General features: G+C 45.8%; 1 protein-coding gene and 1 long non-coding RNA gene across 2 annotated transcripts in view; one reads left to right on the forward strand and one right to left on the reverse strand.

Annotated features, from left to right (window-relative positions):
- The window catches only part of OSBPL8 (oxysterol binding protein like 8), a 370,739-nt gene that overhangs the window by 177,206 nt on the left and 168,184 nt on the right, over positions 1–25,349 (forward strand). Inside the window, exons 6-9 of the mRNA XM_029597145.1 lie at positions 6,348–6,449; positions 7,039–7,242; positions 8,081–8,165; positions 17,318–17,489. Coding sequence (XP_029453005.1) covers positions 6,348–6,449; positions 7,039–7,242; positions 8,081–8,165; positions 17,318–17,489 — 563 coding nt within the window. The remainder of the gene's footprint in view (positions 1–6,347; positions 6,450–7,038; positions 7,243–8,080; positions 8,166–17,317; positions 17,490–25,349) is intronic.
- Positions 8,983–24,653, reverse strand: LOC115089146. Its single transcript, XR_003856017.1, has 3 exons — positions 24,560–24,653; positions 12,659–12,808; positions 8,983–9,060 (listed from the first exon to the last, which is right to left on the reverse strand). It is a non-coding gene; the product is annotated as an uncharacterized LOC115089146 (long non-coding RNA).

Below are 25,349 nucleotides of genomic sequence, written 5' to 3' on the forward strand. Positions count from 1 at the left end.
GGCGAGGGTAAGTTAGCGGCCTGAGCATCGGCCCCCCCCTTGCTCTTTAGGCCTTCTCGTGCAGCAGCTCCAAACTGCACAAGCATTACCCCCCCCCCCCTCCAACGTGCCCTTCCCAATTACAAATAATACACAACCACATAAGGCTCGGGTTTACCGCCACCAACAAGGCCAATTAATTGCCCTTGTTCCCCCACTGCGGCCAAACACACAACTGCAACTTAAGGGCTTCTTCCAAGGCATTATTGAAGAGATCCAGCCCAATGTCAGAAAGGTGAACCCCATCGCCCAGGAAATACCCCTCCAAGACTTCCCACGACCAGTCGTGGCGGATCCAAAACCCGCCTTCCCGCACCAACCATTTGCCGATTTGGCGATTCAATTTTTTGACACCATGACGCCACAGGAGCTCCTCCCGATGTCGCAGGCGAATGATGATGTCAGACCATCCCAATTTAGTGTTGGGTAAGCGATTCAGGAGAAAGGCGAGATCTTTACGTATAATTTTAATGAACGCACGGCACGTGAGGTGCCCAATGTCGTTCCCGCCCAAATGAATAACAAGGAATCTGGGTATGCCGAAAGCCTCCACTTTGCCTTGCAAGAAGTCACATAATCCATCCCATTTCATGCCCCCTTTTCCCAGCCAGCGCACAACGCCCTCCTCCAGTGCAGCCACATTCAGATTCTCCCCGTAGGGTCGCCTCCGAGCGCGACGTTGAGCCCGATGAACAAAAGAGTGGCCCACGATCCAAGCACAGTCTCTGGGCAACGCCGCGGGCCCGACCAGGTCTGAAAGATAAAAGACTGCCATTACCACTCATGCTCACTGACCCCTGTCCCCACTCGCCCCCCCCCTTCGACCCCTCCGCACATAACCCCGGAAAACGTTCGACTTCCACCTACCCAAGGCTTGAATGCGGGCGGGCGCCCACCCCATCTCGGCCGCCACCGTGGCAGCGCCAATACGAAAAGAATGCGAGGTATAACAGCCCGCGTCCCACCCCAAGAAGGTCACGACTTTCCGCAGCACCGCCGTGAACTGAAACCGCGTTAACGGAGTCCCGTCCGCATGCACTAAAAAATGCCGCCCAGTCTGAGGCCGCGAGGCCACATACCGCAGCGCCGTCCGCACCGGACAGACCAGGGCAGTAGGCGCGCGCGGCAATGAAACCCACGCTCCGACGCCCGTCTGATCCGTCTTGGAGCTCCGAAGACGAAGCGTCACGCTATGTGCATACAAACAAACGTCGCTCACTAAAAGACCCTTCTCGCCCCCGTCCCATTTCGATTGCGCCACAAGCTCCCCGAGCCGGAACGCCCCAAAGAAAGCCAACGCAAAAGCCAACCGGAACAAGGCTAACTCGAACTCTGAATGACAGAGCCGCGGCAACGCCGCGGCAATCTGGATCAGGTCGGGAAGGCGGATGGGCCGTCGCCGATCCTGCCGACGGCCCACCGCCCGACCCCAGCCGGCCAAGAGCTTCCGCACCAAAAAACTACGCAACGGGCTACCGAACCCAGCCAGTTTGTGGAAGAACGTAAAGCCCGCCAGCTGGCTCCGAACCGAGGCCACGGAAAACCCCGCCCGTTTAGCCCACAGGATAAAACGAACGACATCGCCCTCCCGCACGGCCCCCCCTGTCCACCCGGAAGCTAACAAAAAACGGGTCACATATCGTCTTCCGGAGAGGTAAGCCTTCCAAGTAGCTGGGGCCACTGAGCGCTGGATGAGGTCCGACGTCACGGAGCGCCAAGCTTCCAAAGGCAGACCGGCACCCGGTCCCCAGAGCGGCGGGCGTGTGGAGCTGCAGCTCGAAAGACGTCCCACTTAAAACGAGAGAGAGCGTCAGCAATGATGTTCAGAGTGCCAGGGACATGTCTCGCCCTAACGGTAACATTCCATCGGAGGCATAGCATCACCAATTCCCTCACTAAAGCCGAAACCTTCGGGCACTTGGCCGCCAGCTTGTTAACCACCTGAACTACGCCCAAGTTGTCGCACCACCACACCACGCGTTGATCAGCTAACTCCGCACCCCACAGCGTCAGCGCCACTAGAATTGGGAAGAGTTCCAGAAAGGTAATATTCTTGACCGTGCCGGCCTCAACCCAACTCGCCGGCCACTGTTCCGCGCACCACTTGCCCCGGAAATACAGACCCAAACCAGACGCCCCCGCCGCATCCGAATACAGTGACAGTTCCACATTAGACACCTCCGGAGCTTGCATAATGCAAACTCCATTGAAGGACTTGAGAAATTCGGCCCAAATAGTCAGCTCGTCCCGCACCGCCTTGGTAACTCGTATAAAATGATGCCCCGCCCGGACCCCCGCCGTCCGTGCAGAGAGGCGGCGAATAAACGCACGGCCTATCGGTATGACCCTGCACGCAAAAGTCAGGGAGCCGATCAAGGCCTGCAGCTGGGTCAACGTGACCTTCGTAGCCCCTTGAATGGCCGCAATTAACCCCTGAAGCTGCACCAGCTTTTCAACCGGCAAACGGCAAGACATGGCAATGGAATCCAACTCGATACCAAGAAAGGTCAACCGGGTTGCTGGACCTTCCGTTTTGTCATGAGCAATTGGGACGCCGAGCCGCTCGGCTGTGCAAAGGAAACCATCCAATTGACGGCGACACGTATTGTCGGCACTCGGGCCGACAAACAGAAAGTCATCCAGATAATGGACGGAAGCCGCGCAGGCGTTATGAGTGTTCGTAGCCCAATGAACAAAGGTACTGAATGCCTCGAAAAACGCACAGGAAACCGCACAACCCATGGGCAGGCACCGATCCACAAAGTAGTGACCGTCAAAGTAAAAACCCAGCAACGGAAAACTATGCGGGTGAATGGGGAGCAATCGAAAAGCGGATTCAATGTCCGCTTTCGCCAGAAGAGCCCCCGGACCCGCCGCGCGAACCAAGGCGACAGCCTCATCAAAGGAGGCATAGGTAACGGCGCAGGCCTCCGACGGGATAAAATCGTTAACGGAAGAACCGTCTGGGGAAGACAGATTAAGGATGAGGCGGAATTTACCCGGCGCCTTCTTGGGTATAACCGCCAACGGCGACAAATGCATCACCTCGAAAGGCTTATTCAAAAAGGGGCCGGCTATTCTTCCCAAAGCGAGTTCGTCCGCCAACTTAGCTCTAACCACGGGAGCCAACCGTGAAGCCGATCGGGAATTCCGCGCCCTCCCCCCATAACCCGGACCAACATACGGTATGAGAAAACCAAAACGAAACCCCTCGGATAAAAGGCGAGCCGCCCCCCGGTCCGGGTAGTGCTGTAAGGACGCAACCAGCTCCTCCAGGATGATCGGGGAATCGGCCTTGCAATGAACGGACCTATCATTTGGCGCCTTTGCCGGCCCCAACACTCTGTCCCTGGGTGCATCGGAGGGCGGAATGAGATCCGCCACACGTGGCGCAAGCATGCCGAAATTTGCATTCAGGGAAGAGACACGTAAGCTTATTGAACCGCCAGCAAACGTCGGTGCCGCCCCCCGTACTTTTAGTCCCGGGCTCACTTTTACGCCCGGAGCCGGCCCGAAAGGACTGCACCGCAGCGACACCAGTGGAATCCGCATGCGCCGGAGCCCCCGCGCCCCCCGCCCGCAGGCCGCCCCTATTGGACAGCACCCCTTTATTGGTCATTTGCGTGAGCCATAGGTGAATGTCCTGAGAGCCCCAGGACATGAACCTATTTCCCGCCATTTTATCGCGAAACTTCTCGTCGTAGTTGAGCCAGGCCCAACCATCGTAGTCCTTAAAGGCACCAAGTATACTATCCGCATAGGATAGTAGTGAGCCATACTGGGAAGCGTCGAAGTGACTCACCACGCTGGCCAGCCGCAAGAAACCACGCACCCAATTAACAATGTTTTTGGCAATCCGGGGCCCGGTACCGCGCCGTCTCGCACGTTTCTTGTCTTTCTTGGAGCCTTTCTTCCCCCCCCGGCGGCCCTCCAGCAACTTAAAGATATTAACAAATTTGCGTTTACGTATGCGTTTGACCAACCGGCGAGGCACCTCTTCCCATAATTCGGTCAAGGACGCCAAGGCTGGATGGCCGACATCACATTTCGGACCCTCGTCAATGGCTAGCCGCGTACGCACTGTGCCCGCACTGGAACTGGAGGTCGAGGAGGAAGAAGGGGAACGAGAGGCGGGCCGGGACCTCTTGCCCCTAGCCTTACCAACTAAACCCCCGAAACCGGAGCGGACTTACCTGCATCCGTCACATCCCGGGCAACATCGCCGCTCCTCGCACCGGAGGTTGCTCCGCTCACACCGACCAATGGATCTCCTCCGAGAAAGCCGCCCTCGGGGACCGGGCAGCCCGCCGGCTCGTGGTCCCGCCAGGCCTCCTGGCGGGACGGACCCGGGCGCTCCTCCTCCGGGGGCGCCGCTAACCTTCCTTTTCCGGCACGGCGCTCATCACGCCCAGTGCCATCCACCTGGCCGGCCTGCAGCAGACTCGCCCGCAGGAGACCGGAGCCGCTTGCCTCCCCGCTGTGGGGAAACATCAGGCCACCCAAAGGGGAGGGAGCCGGACCGGCTTGCCATGTTCCAAAACCCTGACTGTCCCGTTGGGGAGCCTCAGAGATCGGGACGAACCCGTATCCAGCCCTGGCCATCTGCTCTAGGAATGCAGACACCGCAGCCGCCTCATGTGAGGTACTGAAGGCAGCAGGAAGCGAAGCGGCACTTGGAGCTGCCTGAGGAGAGGGGTACCCGGGGGTGGGGGGCAGTACAGTGGCACGGCCCGCGCGAGGCCGTCCCGGCCTAGCTTTGGCTGAGGCTAGCGCACCCCTGCCCAGCAAAACGCCGGGGTAGGGCGCCGTACGGCGCCACTGGGACAGCCGGGGAGGGCTGGGAGTGGGCCGACCACGAGACGCAGGGGCACGGGTTGCACGGCGACCACGCGAGCCGGTCTTTTCTGGGGGCCTGGGCGGCTGCGGCGCCCGGGAGGAGGGAGTCGCTCGTGCGTCTTGGGGTCGGACGGCAGCGGCGGGGGCAGAGGCAGCTGAAGCAGCGGCAGGGGCAGCGAACTCGTCGATCGGGCTCAAATCATCGCGCAGGGGACGGCCCAAAAAAGTAAAAGTATGGGCAGACCCGGCTAGCCCGGAGAGGAGGGGTGGGGGCGCGCTCAAAAGGGGGCGAGGAGGAGGGCTAGGGCAAGGCCCAGACTCGGCCTCCGGCCCGCTCTCACCCGAATCTGAAAGATACGGGATGAGTGAGGCTATGGGGGGAACCGGGACCGATGGGGGGTGAGACGGAGGAGCAGGATCCGCCGTACTCACACGTGTAGGGCCTGAAATCCCCGTCTCCGGAACTGCGGCGCGGACCGATCGTGACCTCGACGGCGGGCGGGCTTGCGGTCCCGCCGTAGGCCTGCCCGCGAGTTTTGATTTCGCTCTCCGCATATTGCAGGGACCCAAGCCTCGGGCAGCTATGGGACTTCAGAGCCTGAACGAAGGATTCGGCACCAGCAAGGCAAGGGAAACAAATTGCCTCCGCTTTCCTTGCTGCCGAATGCCTCAATGACCGTTCCCTGCTAGCCCCGCTCCCTTCCTAACCCCCTTATCCAATGGCAGCGCGGCTTTTCAAACTGCCAGCTGCCATTGGTCCCCAGTCCCCCCTCTCTACCCACCCCCCCCCCCTTTTCCGGCTGCCTTGCCTCTGCCCGACCCTGTGTTATTTTCGGCGACCCCGGGACATGCCCGGTTCGCCTCCTTTTCCCTCCCTACTGCTCCACACAAGTGTCTGAAAGCACATAGTACCTGGGCTTCAAGACTGCCATGCCCTAGCAGTGGAACAGTGTGATGGAGGAGAAGGGAAAACCACTAAAACTAGACAGAACAGAGTAAAATGGAAGACTCTGCAAAAGTGTAAAAGGTGGAAGATTGAAGGCAGTCATGTCTTTGGTTAAAACAGATATGGAGAAAGAGAAGAGTACTGACCACCTCACTTGTAATTAATGCTGTCCGTCCTCTGTCTGCAGCTTGTTTAGCATCCAAGGTATATTTGCATAGATAAAATGTTGCCACTAGATGCATTTTCATTTTTACCAGTGACTGACACAAACAGATCATACCATCTGGTGCCCCAGCTGCTGCATTAGAGTACCAAATGGAAGAAAAGAAGAAACTCCATACTTATAAAAATGGTCTGTAATCTGTTATTCTAAAAAGAAAAATCTGATACCATTGCTGAGCACTTTCACAAGGCTTAAAACATCTCCAGTAATCAGCATGTACCCCATTTGGATGTTATTCTGGTTGATCTGTCTTTTTACTTTGAAATTATAATTGTATTTGTTTTACTTTTGTTTTTTTGGCAGGTTCAAAAGAAAAATTACCGGGAAGAGAAGAAGAGAGCTACAAAAGAATTGCTTAGCACAATCACAGATCCCTCGGTTATTGTCATGGCTGATTGGCTGAAGGTCAGATCCTGCATGTGAAACCTGAGTCCATGCTCTGAGACCTGCTCGCTGTTTTCTTACCATAATAGAAGCAGCTCAGAACATTGTATTGTTGAATAATCTTCTACTGGCCTTGCATCTATTAACTGAATTCTCCAAAGGCTTCAGGTTTGAATCCTTGGGGACTATGATGTTTTTGTTTATTACAGCAGGAGCCTTGGCTACATTTATCCTTTATGTAAGGAAACTGTATAAGGCTCTGTAACATAATATCTTTGTTATGAAATTTAACATAATATATGTATGTATGTCCAGTACCATAGAACAGACAAGTCTCTTGAATTTACTAAGAGGGTCTTTTGTCACAAATGCAAAATAGATATATTGATAAGTGTCTGTTCTTTAACGTTCAAAATTGTGGTTGGAGTGAAATTGTAATGTAGTGTTTGGTATGAAACCAGATCCCATTACTTATCAATGGGTTTTATTTTCAGGGAATATTAATCTGACCCCTCATTTAGCTATTTAAGACACCATTGTTGAATTCTTAGCTGGCTTTTTAAAGCAATGTTTTCTGAGTACATAAATATAAGGCATTGAATTTGCACAGATTCGTGGTACATTAAAAAGCTGGACCAAATTGTGGTGTGTGCTGAAGCCTGGAGTGCTACTGATCTATAAAACTCCGAAAAATGACCAGTGGGTTGGGACTGTGCTATTGAACGCCTGTGAAATCATTGAAAGGCCATCCAAAAAAGATGGGTTTTGCTTTAAGATCTTCCATCCATTGGAGCAATCCATATGGGCTGTCAAGGTAAGCAAATACCCACTCTTAGAATACTCCAAATGATATAATATCAGTAATTAGTCAAAATGTTTCTTTTTCCAGTCCAGGATTACTACAAGTTTGATTTTTCACTCTGCAATAAATATTTAACAGTTGTTGACAGTGACAGTTCATGCACAAATTAAATGTGAGTGCTCAGTCAAAGAATATTATGCACTAATTTGCTTGAAGATAGTTGTTGCCTTGCTTTTGTGGAAATTATATTGCCATCTATTTAGACTTCTAAATATATTAAACTGTATCAATCCCTTAGGGCTCAAGTCTGCAACATTTAGAGCCACCACTAGGTAAACTCTTCATAAGTATTAGCTTGCCAGTTTGATTCTGTTTCTTCTTTTGTTAAATTTAGGTAGCTTTACTTTTTGGCCGAATGCTTTATTTCCTATATTAATATTGTTTAATATTTTTTTTGTCACAGTCACCTGATTCTAAAAATCAGTTTCCTCAGATTTTACTATTTTAGCTGGATAATGTATTTCTCAAAACCATGGGACAGTGTAGTAATGAAATTAAGGGTAAAAATAAATTCATAGTTTTGATAGAGTAGAAAAAAACCAATTAAGGATGACATTTAAGCTGCACAGCAAGCAAGCTGATATTTGGAGGAATATGGCTAGTATTGATGCTGTAAGGTTTCAAAGTTTTTTGGTTTTTTTTTTTCATCCTTGTAACTATTTCTGACAGCACAAGACAGCATCCCAGAAAGAAACCGGAATCCCTTCAATTAACTGATAATTTTTAGATCGAATGATGTCAAAGTTTTAGAATGTGTAACACTGTTGTATTGGTTTTAATTATCTATAAGGGTCCTAAAGGTGAAGCGGTTGGCTCTATAACTCAGCCATTACCCAGCAGTTATCTGATCATCCGGGCTGCCTCGGAGTCTGACGGTAAATTCTTTTTGTTTTAATTTATACATCTGGAGTGCTTGCTTCATGGAGATGTCGAGGGTGCTTTGTATAATGTATTATTTTTGTATTTATGCAATAAAGAGGCTGCCAGCTGTTCCATTACCAAATGCCCTTTCTAAAGGATGTTCATTCAACTCATCCATTTTAAGTCATGTTCAGTAGAACTTGAGGATAAAGGGTCAAGTTATCTAGAATTTTAGATTTCTTTCCAATAATGGATCCATTCTACATTGTTTCTAGTAAAAATGCTTAGGACCTCATCTGGATAGAAATTTTTAATTGCTAGGGATGATTGACATATTTGAGGTTTTTGGGGACACAGTTTATCTTCTACTGCCAAAACTATCTGAATAGCACTCACTTATTCAAATTGATACCACCATTTTATTTTAAAGTAATAGAAAATGTTTTCTTTTGCACATTTATCTTAAAAATTGACTTCATTTTAAAAATCATTGATTAGAACAGCACCCGATTTTAGATGAAAATGCTGTATGCCCACAGGAGAACATTTCAACATGCCTAACGTAGAACTGGCTGTGCTGAAGTACTTTAGCATTGTACTTAACTGCACTAATATTGGAATGAAATGTTTTTATAATAAAACATTTTTGATACAGCTGGAATTCTTTATTTGCTAAACTGATGTTAGGTTGAGATATACAAATCCCAGTGCAGCTTGCAGTAAGAATCAAGATATCATGTTGAAATTTTTGTATTTGTAGTGGCTTCATTGAGTGGCAATAGGGATGTGGAAGCCAGGGCAGGTCTGCACAGACATTTGCCTATGTGAGTTCTGAAGTGACATTGGCACAGCCTCAGGATTATAATATGGGCAATCTTCCCAGCCTTTGGGCTCAATTTTACAGCAAGCCTGCAAAGACATTAGATCATGAAAACAGAATGAGACCAAACCAGTTCAGCTTTGACTTTTGCTATAAAAATTGATTAACTATTTAAACATCATTATCTCCTTTTATACACACGAAAAAAACAGAATCACAAGTTCATATTTATGGAATAGTTTGGCTCACAAACTATCTTTTTAGAAACTGCAATTTTCATTTTTCATTACATTTTAGGCCAAGGTTTCTAGGAATGTATTCACATATCAGTATACCTTTTAATCTGATTCATGAAAGACTGAAAATGTGACTTTTGGATATATATATATATATACTGGGGTAGTAATTACTTTGAGGGTAATATCATTGAAGTCTGAATTAAATGATATGGCTGGGAGAATAACTGTCTATCTGTGTGATTGTTGTCCTTATAAAAGTTGAGTTTACATCAGGCTTTAAAAAAAAAATGCATCATTCCTAGAGTATAGAATTGAGAATATCTAAAGTGCTGAAAAAAAGTTTGTGAACCCCCTAGGTTGGTCTCCTTTGTAGCACAATTTAAATTCAAAACATGAATAGATACTGATCCTGATAAGAGAAAACACAACCCCATTGAATAAAGAACAAAAACATTCAACAATAAGTAAATATCCTTGTGTGAAAAAGTATGTGAACCCTTCATTCTGTAACTGGTGGCACCTTCTTGAGCAGCAATAAGTTCACCCAAACTTTTACTCTAAACAGTTGTTCACACTTTCACATTACCCTTGAGGAATTTTAGTGCATTCTCCCATACAGAGCTGTTTCATCTGTGTGCTATTTCAGGGCTTTATTGTATGTACAGCATGCTTCAGGTCTTGCCACAACATTTCAATAGGGTTTAAGTTGGGACTTTGATGTGACAATCCATCTACCCTACCCTGTGGTTTTTTGGGGTTTTTTTAGATCAGCTTATCGGTTGCTAACTAGGTTACAACTACTTGGCCACACGCTAAGCTGGAAACCCGCGAATGCTGGTACTCTTACTGCTCGGACCAAGGAGCAGAGGCTTCCACATCCCATTTGTACATGTTGGCCACCCTATCACCAATGTTACTGAAGCCACCCAATGACTCAAGGGCAGGAAGGAGGGGGGAGAGGGGACGGATGGGGAACAGGAAGGATACCACCCCAACGGCTATGCATAACTATGTTTTAAATGGACTATACTAAGGTCTTTAGGGGTAATGGTTTTTCTCTCTGATATGGGTTGGAAATAATTAAAAATGGGGTTGCATACACAACGGGCGAAGGTTTGAGTTAAATAATTGCCACTCTCTATGCTGCATTGTGTGTATCTATTTTACCTTCTGTGGTGGTGTGTTACTGGTCATGCAGTACAGTTTAACCATGTATGTTCTGGTAACTTCACAATAAACAGATTAAAAAAAAAAAACACTAAATATTTTCTTCATCTATTCTATAGTAGATTTACTTGAATGTTCAGGGTCATTGTTCTGCTGCACAACCCACTTTAGCTCACAGTCGGATAGTCTAATATTGATATAAAGCAGAATTCATGATTCCATCAGTGATGATGTCAAGTTGTTCAGGTACTGATGTAGTAAAGCAGCCCCATACCATGATATTTCTATTACCATACTTGACGGTCAGGATGAGGTTCTTGATTTGGATGGCAGTGTTTGATTTTTGTCAAACTAAACTGTTGTGACAAAAAATTTAGATTTTTGATTCATCTGTCCAGAGAACATTATTTCAGAAGTTTGTGGTCATCCAGATATACTTTGATTAACCTGAGGAGTGGACAGCACTGTTCTCTTTAGAGAACAGTGGTTTCTTCCTATGTATCTTCTCATTAACACTGTTCACATTCAGTTTTTCCTGATGACTGACACATGATCCCCCATATCAACTGCAGTGAGAGAGGCTTGTAGATTTTTATATTTCAGTTTGGGGTTTTTTTGTGGATGATTTTCTAGGTTGCTTTTGGGGTGATTCTGGCAGGACTTGCCACTCTTGTGTAGAGTTGCTGTAGTCTTTATTTTTTTCCATTTGTAGAGTGTCTGACAGTGGATGAATAGAGCCCCACTTATTTAGAAATGGGCTTGCTTATCTGTCTGGACAGGGTTACATTAACTACTCTTTCGTAGCACCTCAAATTTGTTCTGTTTGGGTGAAGACCAAACTTGAAATATTTCAGATCTTTATAGAGGACACAATGCCCAAACTCTGCAGGATAATTTACTTATTACCCAGTTATTTGTGTACCTGTTTGGAGAAAGTCAAAGAAATGGCAGAAATATTAAACAATATACTTCAGTTTGGTATTCACAAAAGAAAATCCTGTAGAAAGACCATTGCTGGTTAAGAAGACCTAAGATGGGAGTGGGGTAGATGCAATTAAGTTTACAGAAAAGAATGTATAGGAAGAGTTAGGAAAACTGAAAGTGGGACAAGGCCATGGGGCCAGATGGGATACATCCCAGGATACTGAGAGAGCTCAGAGATGTTCTGGAGGGTCTGCTGAAAAACCTGTTCAATAGGTCCCTGGAAAGGAGAATGGTGCCATGTGACTGGAGAAGAGCTCTGGTGGTCCCACTTCATAAGAGTGCTAGCAATGGAGAAGATGGAAACTATAGGTTGGTTTGCTCACCTCCGTGGTGGGAAAATTAATGGCGATGCTGCTGAATGAAAGAGTGAACTATCTTCAATCTGGTGGACTGTGGACCCAAGACAGCATGGATTCATCAGGGAAAGATCCTGTCAGAAAAATCTGATTGACTTTTTTTTTGGGTGACTAGAAAATTGGATCGAGGAAGATCACGAGATGTAATTTACTAGGATTTCAGCAAAACATTTAATACAGTCCTGCATAGGAGGCGTGTGAATACAATGAGAAGCTTGGACTTGGTGCCAAGGTGGTGGAGTGGACTATAAACTGGTTGACTGACAGGAGAATGCATTTATTGGTAAATGGAACATAATCTGAAGAGAGAACCGTGTGAAAAGGAGTGCCACAGGGATTGGGTTTGGTACTGGTTTTGATCACTATCTTTGTGTGAGACATTGTGGAAGGGCTAGAAGGTACAGTTTGTCTATTTGTAGATGATATTAAGAGCTGCAACAGAGTGGACATGCCTGAAGGAGTAGAGAGAAGTGATTTAAGATAGCTTTAAGAGAGGTTGAAAACTTGGTAGCTGGGATTCAATGCTAAGTGCAGAATTATGCATCTGGGGTGCAGTAATCCAAAAGAACTGTATGTGATGGGGAGTGGAAGATTAATGTGCTTGGACTCAGAAAGAGGTATTTTGGGGTGATAGTGTCTGACATTCTGAAGGCAGCAAGAAGAATGCTGGGCTCATAGATTGAGGAATAACCAGAAAAAAAAAAGAGGTGATAATGCCCTTGTTCAGGTCCTTGGTGAGACCTCACCTGGAATACTGTGTACAATTCTGGAAACTGTATCTGAAAAAGGATAGAGTCAGGACAGAAGTGGCCAAAAGAAGGGCGACCTGAAATGGTGTGCGGTCTGTACTGGAAGACTTATGAGGAGAGGCTGAAAGATCTAAATATGTATACCCTGGAGGAGAGGAGGTGAAGGGAGACATAATACAGACCTTCAGGTACCTGAAAAGTGTTAATGATGCATGTTCCTTGAACCTTTTCCAGAGAAAAGCAAACGGTAGAATTAAGGGTCACTTCAAGGGGGACGACTTAAAATCAACTTCAAGAAATATTTCTTCATGGTGAAGAGTGGTGGATGTCTGGAATGACCTTCTGGAAAAGATGGTGAAGATAAAAAGAGTAAATGAATTCAAAATGGCATGGAATAAACACTGTGGATCCCTAAAGCCTAGAGTTGGAAATAAAAAAAAAAAAAAAAAGGGAGCGTGGAACAGCAGCTGCTAATCCTAACAGAAGTATGGGGATTAATACATGATGGGGATTAGTTTACATGATTTTGACGCATGGGGATTACTACCCTTAACCAATTAGCATAAGTGATTTTGAAGCAACTGCAGCAACACTGTCTGCTTCGATGGCAGATGGGGGAATGGGGAATTGGATTCAGATAACAACCAATGCAGGGCCCTGACTTTTATGGTCTAGGGCAGTGGTTCTCAACCTTTTTCTGTTGGGACACACATGTGACACACTGAATCACATGACTGTCATGGGGCTAAATGTAAACATACACTCTGCATCCACAGGAACCCCCCTGACTCCTAACAATGGGTGCAGATTCAGAACTAGGGCATTACCTGTACAACTCACCATACAAAAAAGATGTTCTGGTGACATCTCAGTAAAAGCAAAACAAACTCACTCTACTACCAGGTGCTTAGCCCTTCTTATGAAAAGATAGTCATTTACCACCAATATATGTCCTGTTGATGAGAAAGTACATCAAATAAGATTGATACAAATGCCTACATGCTAGTAAAATACCTCACCTCGGTCACCCACACACCAGAAGCAGCAGTGGCTGCTGAAGCTCTGTCCTCATGGTCCTCTTCCTTAGGGCCTACAAACACTCTCTCTCACACACACTAGACCCCATGACCAGTCTCTGTCTCTCTCTCACACCAGTCACCTCCCTGACAAATCTTTCTCTCTCCCTCACACACACACCAGTCACCTCCCTGACCAGTCTGTCTTAATCACACACACATGCTCTCTCTCTTAGACACATTCTGTCAATACTGTCAATCACACATACTGTCAATCACACTTCACAAACATACTCTTACTTACCATACATACAAGCTCTCAGTCACACACACATGCTCGCTCTCACTCATGAACCCTCCTCCTCCCCAACACAAATGGCAGCTGCAGTAGCCGCCTCCTCCAGCCCGAGAACAAAGAATCATCAGCTGTGGGGGATAACTCTTTTCTTTTTCCCATCGCTGATCATTGGATGCGCTTCATTTTGGTCCAGGTCTGTGCTGTTGCCAGTATTTAATGCAGCATGGTTTTCTCTTCTTCTTCCCATGTGCCGCACTGTACATTACTTCCTGTTCCCACCATGGGGGCAGGAAGAAGAAAGGACCATGCTGCTGTTGTTGCCAGCTTCCACTAACGCCGCTGTCGTTCCTGCACGGACTGAATGGCAGCAGTGTTAGTAGAAGAATATGTGCATCTCGCTGTGATGGAGAGGGAGGAGAGCACAACTTGGGCAGTGGAACACACCTGCAGTGCTTGGTGACACACTGGTTGAGAATCTCTGGTCTAGGGTACTGACCAGCGATACATTAGGGGAAAAAGCTAAGGAATGTTTCCTCAGCCAAGTCCAAAATTAAAGCATGTTCAAGCAGCAGCATTGTATGAATTATCAGGAAGGCTGCTGACTGTAAAATGTTGCTAGCAGTAATTTTGTTATGGGTTTCACAGTTGCTCGGTTTTGCTTTTTAATATTACTACCCTTATCAAAAGGCATGGGGGTAACCTGCAAGGAATGGCAGTTACTACCCTTAACAGAAACATGGGGGTAAAACTGTGTAGAGCAGCAGTTACTACCAAAAGAAACTTGCTAGGCAGACTGGATGGACCACTTGGTCTTTTTCTGCTGTCATTACTATGTTCATGTATTTGATTTAGTCTAATGTCTAATGAAACTAGTGGTTCAATTACTCTTTCACACACATTGATGCTTACTTACAGGCCAATACAGTACACTGATCCGGCGGAGCGCACTGTTAACCCGCAATTGGACGCGCATTTTGGACGTGCTTGGCTGCACATTTTGCTTTCTGAATTGCACGGGAATACCTAATAGGGCCATCAACATGCGCGTCCACCCCCCCCCCCCCCCGAACCTAATAGCGCCCGCAACATGCAAATGTATGTTGATGGCCCTATTAGGTATTCCCGCGCGATTCAGAAAGCAAAATGTGCAGCCAAGCCACACATTTTGCTTTCAGAAATTAGCGCCTACCCAAAGTTAGGAGCTAATTTCTGCTGGCACCGGGAAAGTGCACAGAAAAGCAGTAAAAACTGCTTTTCTGTGCACCTTCCGACTTAATATCATGGCGATATTAAGTTGGAGGTCCCGAAAATTAAAAATAAATAAATAAAAAAAATTTGAAATAGGCCCGCGGCTCGCGGGTTGAAAACCGACGCCCAATTTTGCCGGCGTCCGGTTTCCAAACCCGTGGCTGTCAGCGGGCTTGAGAACCGCCGGCAAAATTGAGCGTCGGCTGTCAAACCCGCTGACAGTCACCGCTCCTGTCTGAAAAGAGGCGCTAGGGATGCGCTAGTGTCCCTAGCACCTCTTTTTACCTCCAGGCCTAATTTAAATACATTTATTTACTGAATCGCGTGCACAGGAGAGTGGCCTGTGCGTGCGCCGGGAGAGCGGGCACTCATCGGTTCTCCCACGATTTTACTGTATCGGCCCGTTAGTCTTTTTGTTCCTACTTTGTACATTATTTTTTTCTCAATATCCACAATTGTTTAATTTGTATCTTTTTTATTATTTAAGAAAAGACTGGTTTCAGTTAACGGTATTATGATAAGAACTTGTAATTCTCATTATTATAGTTGAAGTTAACAAAGCTTTTCTCAGGATTGTAATTATAGTTGCAACAACAATTTATCCCTCCACCCTAGTGCACTTAGAGCAGGGGTCAGGAACCTATGGCTCGGGAGCCAGATATGGCTCTTTTGATGGCTGCATCTGGCTCGCAGACAAATCTTTAATAAAAAAGTAAAAATCTAACAAAATCCCCCACCCTCCTGACGCCCCCAAGACCTCCAAAATTAATTTACTACAACCCCCACCCTCCTGACCCCCCCAAGACCTGCCAAAAGTCCCTGGTGGTCCAGCGGGGGTCCAGGAGCGGTCCAGGAGCGATCTCCTGGACTTGGGCTGTCAGCTGCCAGTAGTCAAAATGGCGCCGATGGCCCTTTGCCCTCACTATGTCACTGGGGTCGACCAATGGCGGCGGTAGCCCCTGTGACATAGTAAGGGCAAAGGGCCGTCGGCTGCCAGTAATCAAAATTTTATTTTATTTATTTTATTTATTTATTTAAGGTTTTTATATACCGGCAATCATGAGCACATATCTTGCTGGTTTACATGAAACGGGAGTGCATTAAATACATCAACTAGAACTGTGGTGATCGAAGGAGCAGTTACAAATAACAAGGGTAGCAGAACTTGGATAAGAAGGAAGAGATAGGAAAGAATAAACGGTTGAACGGTATACAAATAAATTAAATGCTATGTAAAAATGGCATGATTAATGGCTGAATATTTGAAGTCCTTGGTTTGTATCTATGACGTGATATTAGATTGTGTCTGGGAAAGCTTGCTTGAATAACCAAGTCTTAAGTCCTTTCCTGAAAGTTAAGAGGCAAGGGCGTCGACGGCCCTTTGAGGGGGTGGGGTTAGGAGGATGGGGGGTTGTAGTAAATTAATTTGGTAGGTCTTGGGGGAGTCAGGAGGGTGGGGGGTTGAAGTTAGTATGGCTCTCACGGAATTACATTTTAAAATATGTGGCGTTCATGGCTCTCTCAGCCAAAAAGGTTCCCGACCCCTGACTTAGAGGATAAATCATGTTGTGGTACCAAAACTACTAAACATCTGGAATTATAAATCTGGAGGACTGTCAACAGAACACATCATTTGGTCATTGTGTCTTATTCCAATAGAATTAGTTGTGAATACAATTGCCCACTTTGTGCTATATCTTTGTCCTCACTGATATAAATATTTCACAATGCTGAGCCAAAAGAAAATATGAAATCATCATTATGCCATTGAAGTATATGCATGGCTGTAAATGTTTGGTGATCTACTTGTTACAGTTACACAGTATAGTGCAGGCCTCATTTAATTTTCTTCACCAATAAACATTTTTTAACTAGTTTGAAAATATAAACAGTTTCTTGAGCCATTATGAAATTCATTTAAGTGTTTTGAAACAAATTACAAATGCTTTGAAAGTTAAATAAGTATTGTATTGGTTGAAATGTAATAACTATTCTACCCACCAACTATTGTAATGCCATGACTGCCTTAAATCTGTTTTTGGGTTTGAAGCTAGTGTTCTCAGCATGATTTTTTCATATTTATCTATATTTCATTTGACGTGCAAAGATAACTATCAAAAATACAATTCTTTTAAAAGAAAACTAACAAGATAGTTGGGTAATTACCTTTATTAAAGTAAACATTTAGCACTACCAAGGTTCATTACTTAGGAATCTTCTAAAAATCAGTAACTCATATTGAAAATACTTGTAGCTCTATACAGCTAATAAGACTGTCTGCTTCTTCAGGCAGGTGTTGGATGGATGCTTTGGAGCTGGCTTTGAAATGTTCCAGTCTTCTTAAGCGTACCATGATCAGGGAAGGTAAAGAGCATGACCAGAGCTATTCAGCTGATAACACAAACATTACAATCTATGGCCTGCTGCGTGCTAACAACCTGCACGGCACTGAAAGTTTCCAGTAAGTCCCTCTTGCCAATAGTTTTACCCTTTTTATAGCAAGTTAATAACATGTGATGTGTAAACCATAAAACAGTCCAGACTCTTTGTCAGGCCAGGGTTTCCAATTTGGTTGGTCTTCTGCATACCATGACAGAAATGAACCTCACTCTTAAACTAGGGTATGTTAGGTACAGCCTCAAACTCTCAAGGTTGCTGCTAATGCTCTTCTTAATACCTGCATAGTTCCAAAGAGAGCTTCCTTCTAGATCTCATAGAGTGTAATATGAACAGGCAACATATCAAGGTGTGCTTAGAAGTTTTTAAATCAGGCTAGTAGCACCCAGGACAATTGGCACTTTCTGTATCTTTCTGCCTTATTTTCTTGGTCTCTAATTGTATGTCTTGGTGCTTAATGATCTTCTCTCTCATACATAGTACAGAATAATCGTGTGGTATTGATACTTCTATGAACAATGCCATTATGTTTATACTGGTCTATCCAGTTACAGTTCACTCAAATAGTTCTGAGAACTGTTAAATTTACAAATTGCTGTTTATCAAATTTATACTTTTAACTCTCTCATTACTTTCTATGCTATTGCGTGATAAGGTACTACAGAAAATATACCTCTTCATGGGGCTGAGCAAGAGTGAACAATTTCTATTGCATCCTTCATGGCAGTGTGAAACATGCATGATCAGCTTTGGCTTATTCACATTGACATCAGGGGCATATCATTCTAAGGGTTGGGATGAAAGTGGGTGTTTTCTCTTGTACCCTGTGACAGCTTACTGCTGAAAAGCCCATGATATAGTTGCATACTTTTGATAAGTTCAATTTGCTCATGACCGTTTGAATTTGCTAAGTTAATTAGAAATGTTTGCAATAATACACTAATGCTATTTTATTGTGCCTTTTTTTTTTTAAGCTAATTGTAATGTTTGTTTATATATTATTATGTATCCCAGGACAAGCAGGAATGATAGTCCTCACATATGGGTGACATCGATGGAGCCCTAGTACGGAAAACTTCTGTCAAAGTTTCTAGAAACTTTTGACTGGCACACTGAGCCCACTGAGCATGCCCAGCATGCCATAATCCCTGCAGCCACAGGGGTCTCCCTTCAGTCTCTTTTTTTCCGCACTGCTATTAGCCTCACATTACAGGAGCTCTGTGAGTTTTTCTCACTAATTTTCCTTAGGGAAAAAAGTATTTCTGTCATAAAAAAAACCATATTTGGGTCTTCCTTCAACATCTCGTTCGGTGAGTACTAAAATTTTCGGCATTTTTGTCAGTTCCAGTTACCTCACTCAGTATCCGTGGACCATCGACCGTTACCTGGCCTTGTTTTCAACCATGGCCACCAGTTTTAAAATATGTCCGAGTTGCCCCCGAACGATGTCCATAACAGATCCGCATGACATCTGTGTACTTTGCCTGGGATCAGGCCTCGATGTCCGAGCATGCTCTACCTGTGCTCAAATGACACCAAAGGGCAGGCGTGCCTGGCTAGACAAGATGCAGTAACTTTTCAAAACCACTCCATCGACGTCTTCACAGTCGTCACCAAAGAAATCTCCTGCTTCTATGGAAAAATATCGAGGAAAGACAAGATCCAGTGAACATTCGTCTCTGGCCCCATCGGGATCGTCAATCGCATCGAGAGAAGCGACACCACCGTCATTGTACAACAGAAACACTGGTTACGGCATCAATGGACTTCGAGCCGATGACGAAGCGGGTCCGGGTAAAAGAACCACCGTGCCCCTCTGTACCTGAGACACCGAGGCACTCTCCACCGGCAGCAGTATTAGTCTGTGCCACCACATCCAAATGTGGAAGAGCCACTAGCGCCAGTCTTTCCTTCCCCTGTTCCAGGGGGCCCTGTCCTAGTTTCCAGGGAAGAAGTGACTTCCATGATCCAGCAGGCTGTCACCGAGGTTTTTCAAAGATTGCAACCTTCACCGACATTGACACCGGGACCGCTAGTACTGGCTCCTCTGCTCAGCAGACTCGATGCCTTAATCTGTGCCTTTCCACAGCCTGCACTGCCATCGTCGATGGATCCTCCGAAGACTCCATCCATGCCATCGATGCCAAAGGATCCACCGATGCTTCCAGCCATACCTATACCAGGTTCATCGGAAGAAGATGAGAGACTCCAATCCCTTACCAGGTCCATCAGGGTTGCAAAAACCCCATAAGCCATCGATGCCGACTCCTGTTCCATTGATGCTCTCTCTCATCCTGGTCCATCGGGTGATGCGCGCCATTGATTCCCATCGAGGCCATTCGATTCTCCATCGATGCATTTTTTTTTTGCTTCCATCAATGCTAAAACATATTCCAGGAAAATCGACATCTGCATCAATGCCAATGCGTTCTCATCCACAGGACCCACTGGATCCACCTGGGTCACCTTTCCAACCCCACTACAGCCCGTGGGGGGACTTTGGCACAAATACTGATACAGAAGACCTTGTATCTGAGCCTTCTCCACCAGAAGGAAGTACCCGCCAGAGGACCTTTCTTTTGCAAATTTTATCAAGAAAATGGCAGGTACCATTCCTTTTGAACTGGTGACTGAAGAAGACGCCAGGCATAAGACACTGGAGGTTCTCCAGTTTGTAGACATACCAAAGGAAGTCATGGCCATTCCAGTCCCTGACGTGCTCCTGGATCTCCAACACCGTTTATGGGAACATCCCTGTTCTGTACCACCAGTTAACAGACGGACGGACACAATGTACCAGGTCCACATACACCAGGTGTTCAAAAAACACAACTGCCCCACCAGTCAGTCGTCGTAGAATCAGCGCAGAAAAGGGCAAGAAAACAGAAGCCTCACTCTTCTGCCCCTCCAGGAAAAGGTCAAAAATTTCTGGATGGATTAAGACAAAACATCTTCCTGGGGTCCATGCTTGTGTCCCGTATTGCGGCATATCAATTATATATGACGCAATATCAAAGAAACCTATGGAAATAAGTACAGGTTTCCGCCCTATACTAGACCTCCGCAATCTCAACAAATTTCTTCAACAAGAAAAGTTCCAGATGGTATCCTTTGGAACCATCCTTCCCTTTCTACATCGTAGAGATTGGATTTGTTCTGTGGATCTTAAGGACGCCTACGCTCACATACCCATTTCCTCGCAACATCGAAAATTCCTACGATTCATAGTGGGAAACATTACCAGTACCAAGTCCTACCATTCGGACTAGCCTCTGCACCCCGGGAGTTCATGAAATGTCTTGCAGTAGCTGCTGCACATCTAAGGAAAAACAGCATTCATGTTTTTCCCTACCTGGATGATTGGCTAATCAGGAGTCCATCCAGACTGGAAACTCTGGCTGCCTTGAAAAGCACCATAAGATAATTACATTCCCAGGGGTTCCTAATCAACTATCCAAAATCCCATGTGTACCTGTCTCAACTTCTCACTTTCATCGGAGCAGACCTCGACATCACAGTCGCAAATAAGATTTTCTTCCAAGCGACCATGCAACCAATCTAGCGCATTTGGCAAACTCTGTAATTCACTGCGAGTTCGCCTCTGCCCATCAACTTCTCACTCTACTGGGCCACATTGCGTCTACAATCCATGTGACCACTATGGCGAAGTTAACCATGAGAAGAACTCAATGGACTTTGAAATCTCAGTGGCTCCAAGATCTTCAACCACTGTCGTCCATAGTGCAGGTCACCCACCAGTTACAACTCTCGCTCCACTGATGGACAAACCAAGCTGCCTTACAAGCTGGTCTATCATTCCAGCAACCGACTCCTCAAGTAATCTTGACCACGGATGCCTCCAACTTGGGATGGGGAGCTCACGTCAACAACCTTCAAACTCAAGGTACGTGGTCTCCGCTCGAAAGGAAATGTCAAATCAACTTTTTGGAACTTCAAGCAATAGGCTATGCCCTTTATGCCTTCAAAGACTGCCTCTCACATAAGACTGTGCTGATACAAACAGACAACACAGTAGCAATGTGGTACATCAACAAACAGGGAGGCACAGGCTCTTATCTGCTATGTCAAGAAACAGTGCAGATTTGGGCCTGGGCTCTCGAGCACTCCATGCATCTCCGAGCAACTTATCTGGCAGGCATACAAACGTCCTAGCGGAAAATCTCAGTCGAATTTTCCATCCCCACGAATGATCTCTGGATCCCTGTGTAGCAAGCAAAATCTTTCAACGCTGGGTGCACCCAACCATAGACCTCTTTGCGTCCAAACTGAACCACAAAGTGGAAAGGTTCTGCTCCCTCCAGAGCCGTCGAAAAAAGTTCACCAGGGACGCCTTTGCTCACCCCTGGAACACAGGGCTTTTATATGGTATCCTCTGATCCGCTCATTTCCAAAACTCTCGTAAAGCTACAGTAGGACAGAGGGTCAATGATCCTCATAGCCCCGTACTGGCCTCGACAAGTATGGTTTCCCATACTCCTCGACCTCTCAATCAGAGAACCAATCAGAGAACCAATTCGCCTGGGTACAACACCCACACTCATAACTCAGAACCAGGTAATATTGCGCCATCCCAACCTACCAATCCTTGCCCTAACAGCTTGGATGTTGAAAGCTTGATCCTACAACCGCTCAATCTTTCAACTCAAGACTCTCAAGTTCTCGTAGCTTCACGAAAGCCTTCCACACATAAATCTTACCGCTCTAAGTGGACTAGGATTACCGAGTGGTGCACACAAAGTTGTTGACCCTTTCCTCCTGCCCCACTCCTTCTCTATTAGACTATCTGTGCCACCTCTCAGATTCTGGTCTCCAGACTTCTTCTGTGTGGGTACACCTAAGTGCCATTGCAGCAGACCACAAGGGAATAGAGGATGCCCCGATAACGGCGCAACCCCTAGTGAGTCGATTTATGAGGGGCTTACTCCAACTTAAGCCTCCCATTCGACCACTGGTTACTGAATGGGACATAAATGTAGTGCTTGCAAGGCTCATGCGATCCCCAATTGAGCCTTTGCATTCTTGTAACAAAAAATTTCTTACATGGAAAGTCTTTTTCTTAGTTGCCATTACATCTGCTAGGAGGGTCAGTGAATTACAAGCCCTTGTCATATACTCACCCTACACCAGGTTCCTACATGACCGAGTGGTCCTTCATACTCCCCCCAAATTCCTAACTAAGGTGGTGACAGATTTTCACCTTAACCAATTCATAGTCTTGCCCACTTTCTTCCCAGGACCCCACTCTCACCAGGGCGAGAGAGTTTTGCACACCTTAGACTATAAACGTGCACTGGCATTTTACCTGGACCGCACCGCAGTCCATAGAAAATCCACCCAACTCTTCGTTTCTTTTGACAAAAATAAGCCAGGAGTTGCAGAGGGCAAACAAACTCTCTCCAACTGGCTAGCAGACTGTATCGAATTCTGCTATGAAAAAGCAGGCATTCCTCTCCAGGGGCGAGTAAAGACGCACTCAGTAAGGGCTGGTTCAGCATCAGTAGCACACTACCGTTCAGTGCCTATTGCTGACATTTGTAAGGCTGCAACTTGGAGTTCTCTTCACACCTTTGCAGCACATTACTGTTTGGACAAGGAAGGATGACAAGATTCGGCTTACGGACAGTCTATCTTAAGGAACTTGTTTCTAGTATAGTCCCAACTCCTTCTACATCCATCCTACTGTGATTTCAGGCTGCCTCATTTTTTCCAATAGTACACCAGTTGTTGTGCCTGTTGCACAAGTTGTATGCTGTTGGTCTCTAATAAATATGATTCAGCCTGTAGCTTGCTAATCACGCATATGTGAGGACTCTCATCCTGCTTGTCCTGGGATAAAGCAAAATTGCTTACCTGTAATAGGTGTTATCCCAGGACAGCAGGATGTAGTCCTCACGAAACCTACCAGCCGCCCCGCGGAATTGGGTCCGATACGTTTTATTTTATTTTCTTATTTTTTTGCTCACACTTATTGCTACAAATGAGGCTGAAGGGAGACCTCTGTGGCTGCAGGGATCATGGCATGCTGGGCATGCTCAGTGTGCCAGTCAAAAGTTTCTAGAAACTTTGACAGACGTTTTCCATACTAGGGCTCCATCGATGATGCACCCATATGTGAGGATTACATCCTGCTGTCCTGGGATAACACCTATTACAGGTAAGCAATTTTACTTTATCATAATACCTTTCCTCCATTTCTGTTTCTTAATTACAATTACAGAGTTCTTTTAAAGTTTGTCTGTGGTTGATATCTTTAACATGCATGTGGGGCAGCAAGTTTAAACATGGGTGGAGATCCACCAAGGAGCTACCTTTAAAGGTCCCAGAAATTACTCTGAAATACAATGTGAATGCAGGGTAGGTTAAAAGGGTGCCACAGGCTCTAGGCAATATACCACCTATGCTGCCCGCCAACTCTCATTACCCTGTACTGTTACCCTTAATACCACCCTGCATGGACCCCTCCACCTCTGGGCTTGAGCTCTTGTCAGTTACTTTATCCTTCCACACTTAATCACTGTATTCATATCTTACTACAGGCCCACAAATCTGCCTGTTCATCCAAATAACTAGGGATCTGGGGATGCCTCTCTCTCATTTTTATTATTTCAGGGTGCGAGCTACTATAACTATGACCAAATAAAACATGCACAATTCAAAACTTGTTTACTTGAGACAGCTGTAAGCAATAGCAAATTGGGGGTTATATCCCTAATAACATCTGTCTAAAACAATAATAAGCACTCTACTTGTGATACCAACCACTTGGGTTCCCAGATTCCAATTAATAGCATAAAATTCTTGCAAGCTTCCAAAGGCCTTCATAAAATCTCTACAGCTTAAATTCAGCGTTTTGCTTTTTCCCATGTATCTGGTATTGCCTTGGTCACATTTTATACATATACTTTCCTGATTGCTGCCATTATAGTGTGCATCATCTATTCATAGAACTGCGACAACAGAAAGAGCAGGACAGGGGGACTCATAGCCCTTAACCTGCCCTTATTGCAAGGAAGTTACTTTTTTAAAAGAAAAGAACCCTACCACATCCTTCTCCCCCCCCAAAATTTAAATGAGACTGCCTTCTTAAATTTCGGAATATCATAAACATCTTACTGTTTAATGACACATGTTGAAAGATATGGTTTCCAAAATGCCTGCTTGGTTCACCTCAGCTATGTTCAAATTTCAGTTCAGTGTTTAGGTCCACCCTTTGTCTCTGTTGATGGCCAAATAAAGTGACAATTATGACTAAGCATCTGACATCATAAGTTTTGATCACTATCAAGTTAGACTAGATTTGAACCAGCACTTTTGAGGTAAAAGGCACTATGTCTTTCACTCGACAGTCTCAAGTGCTTTATGCTGAGTTCTTGCAGCGCTTAAGTAGTCAGCAGGGAAGGAAAGAAATGTGCTCCTTTCCAGTTCCCAGTGCAGACCTTACATGTATGGGCTCAGGCAGAAAAGGGAATGCTGATGAGTCTTTGCCTGTGAGACTGGGGGAGAGGAATCCTGTATGAGTCATCTACTTTCATGGAAGCCCAACAGCGCTAAACGGATTGCGGTCTCAGCCATCCCTGCACCACTAGTGGAAGCACTGAAGGTTTGTTTGTAGGACTGTGGTTGAATATGACTAATTTATGAATTGCCTCTTGAACCTATATTAGGGCCAAGGATATACCAGAATTTTAGTAATCAGCGAAGGCAGTTAGTTGCCATTTGGGTTATATATCCTGTTGAGTTGGTTCAGTAAATATCTGAAAAAAACCCCTCTAAAGTATGAATAATAAGCCAGCTAAGACAGTTGTGGAGTTCCTTCAGGATTATTTTGTACTGCAAATGGCAAACAGGGATCTAGAGCACATTTTGGATGCTGTGGCTTCATGGGTTATTATTGAAAAGGCCA

The sequence above is a fragment of the Rhinatrema bivittatum genome, chromosome 4 (assembly GCF_901001135.1).
Source record: "Rhinatrema bivittatum chromosome 4, aRhiBiv1.1, whole genome shotgun sequence".
Taxonomy (NCBI): Eukaryota; Metazoa; Chordata; class Amphibia; order Gymnophiona; family Rhinatrematidae; genus Rhinatrema; species Rhinatrema bivittatum.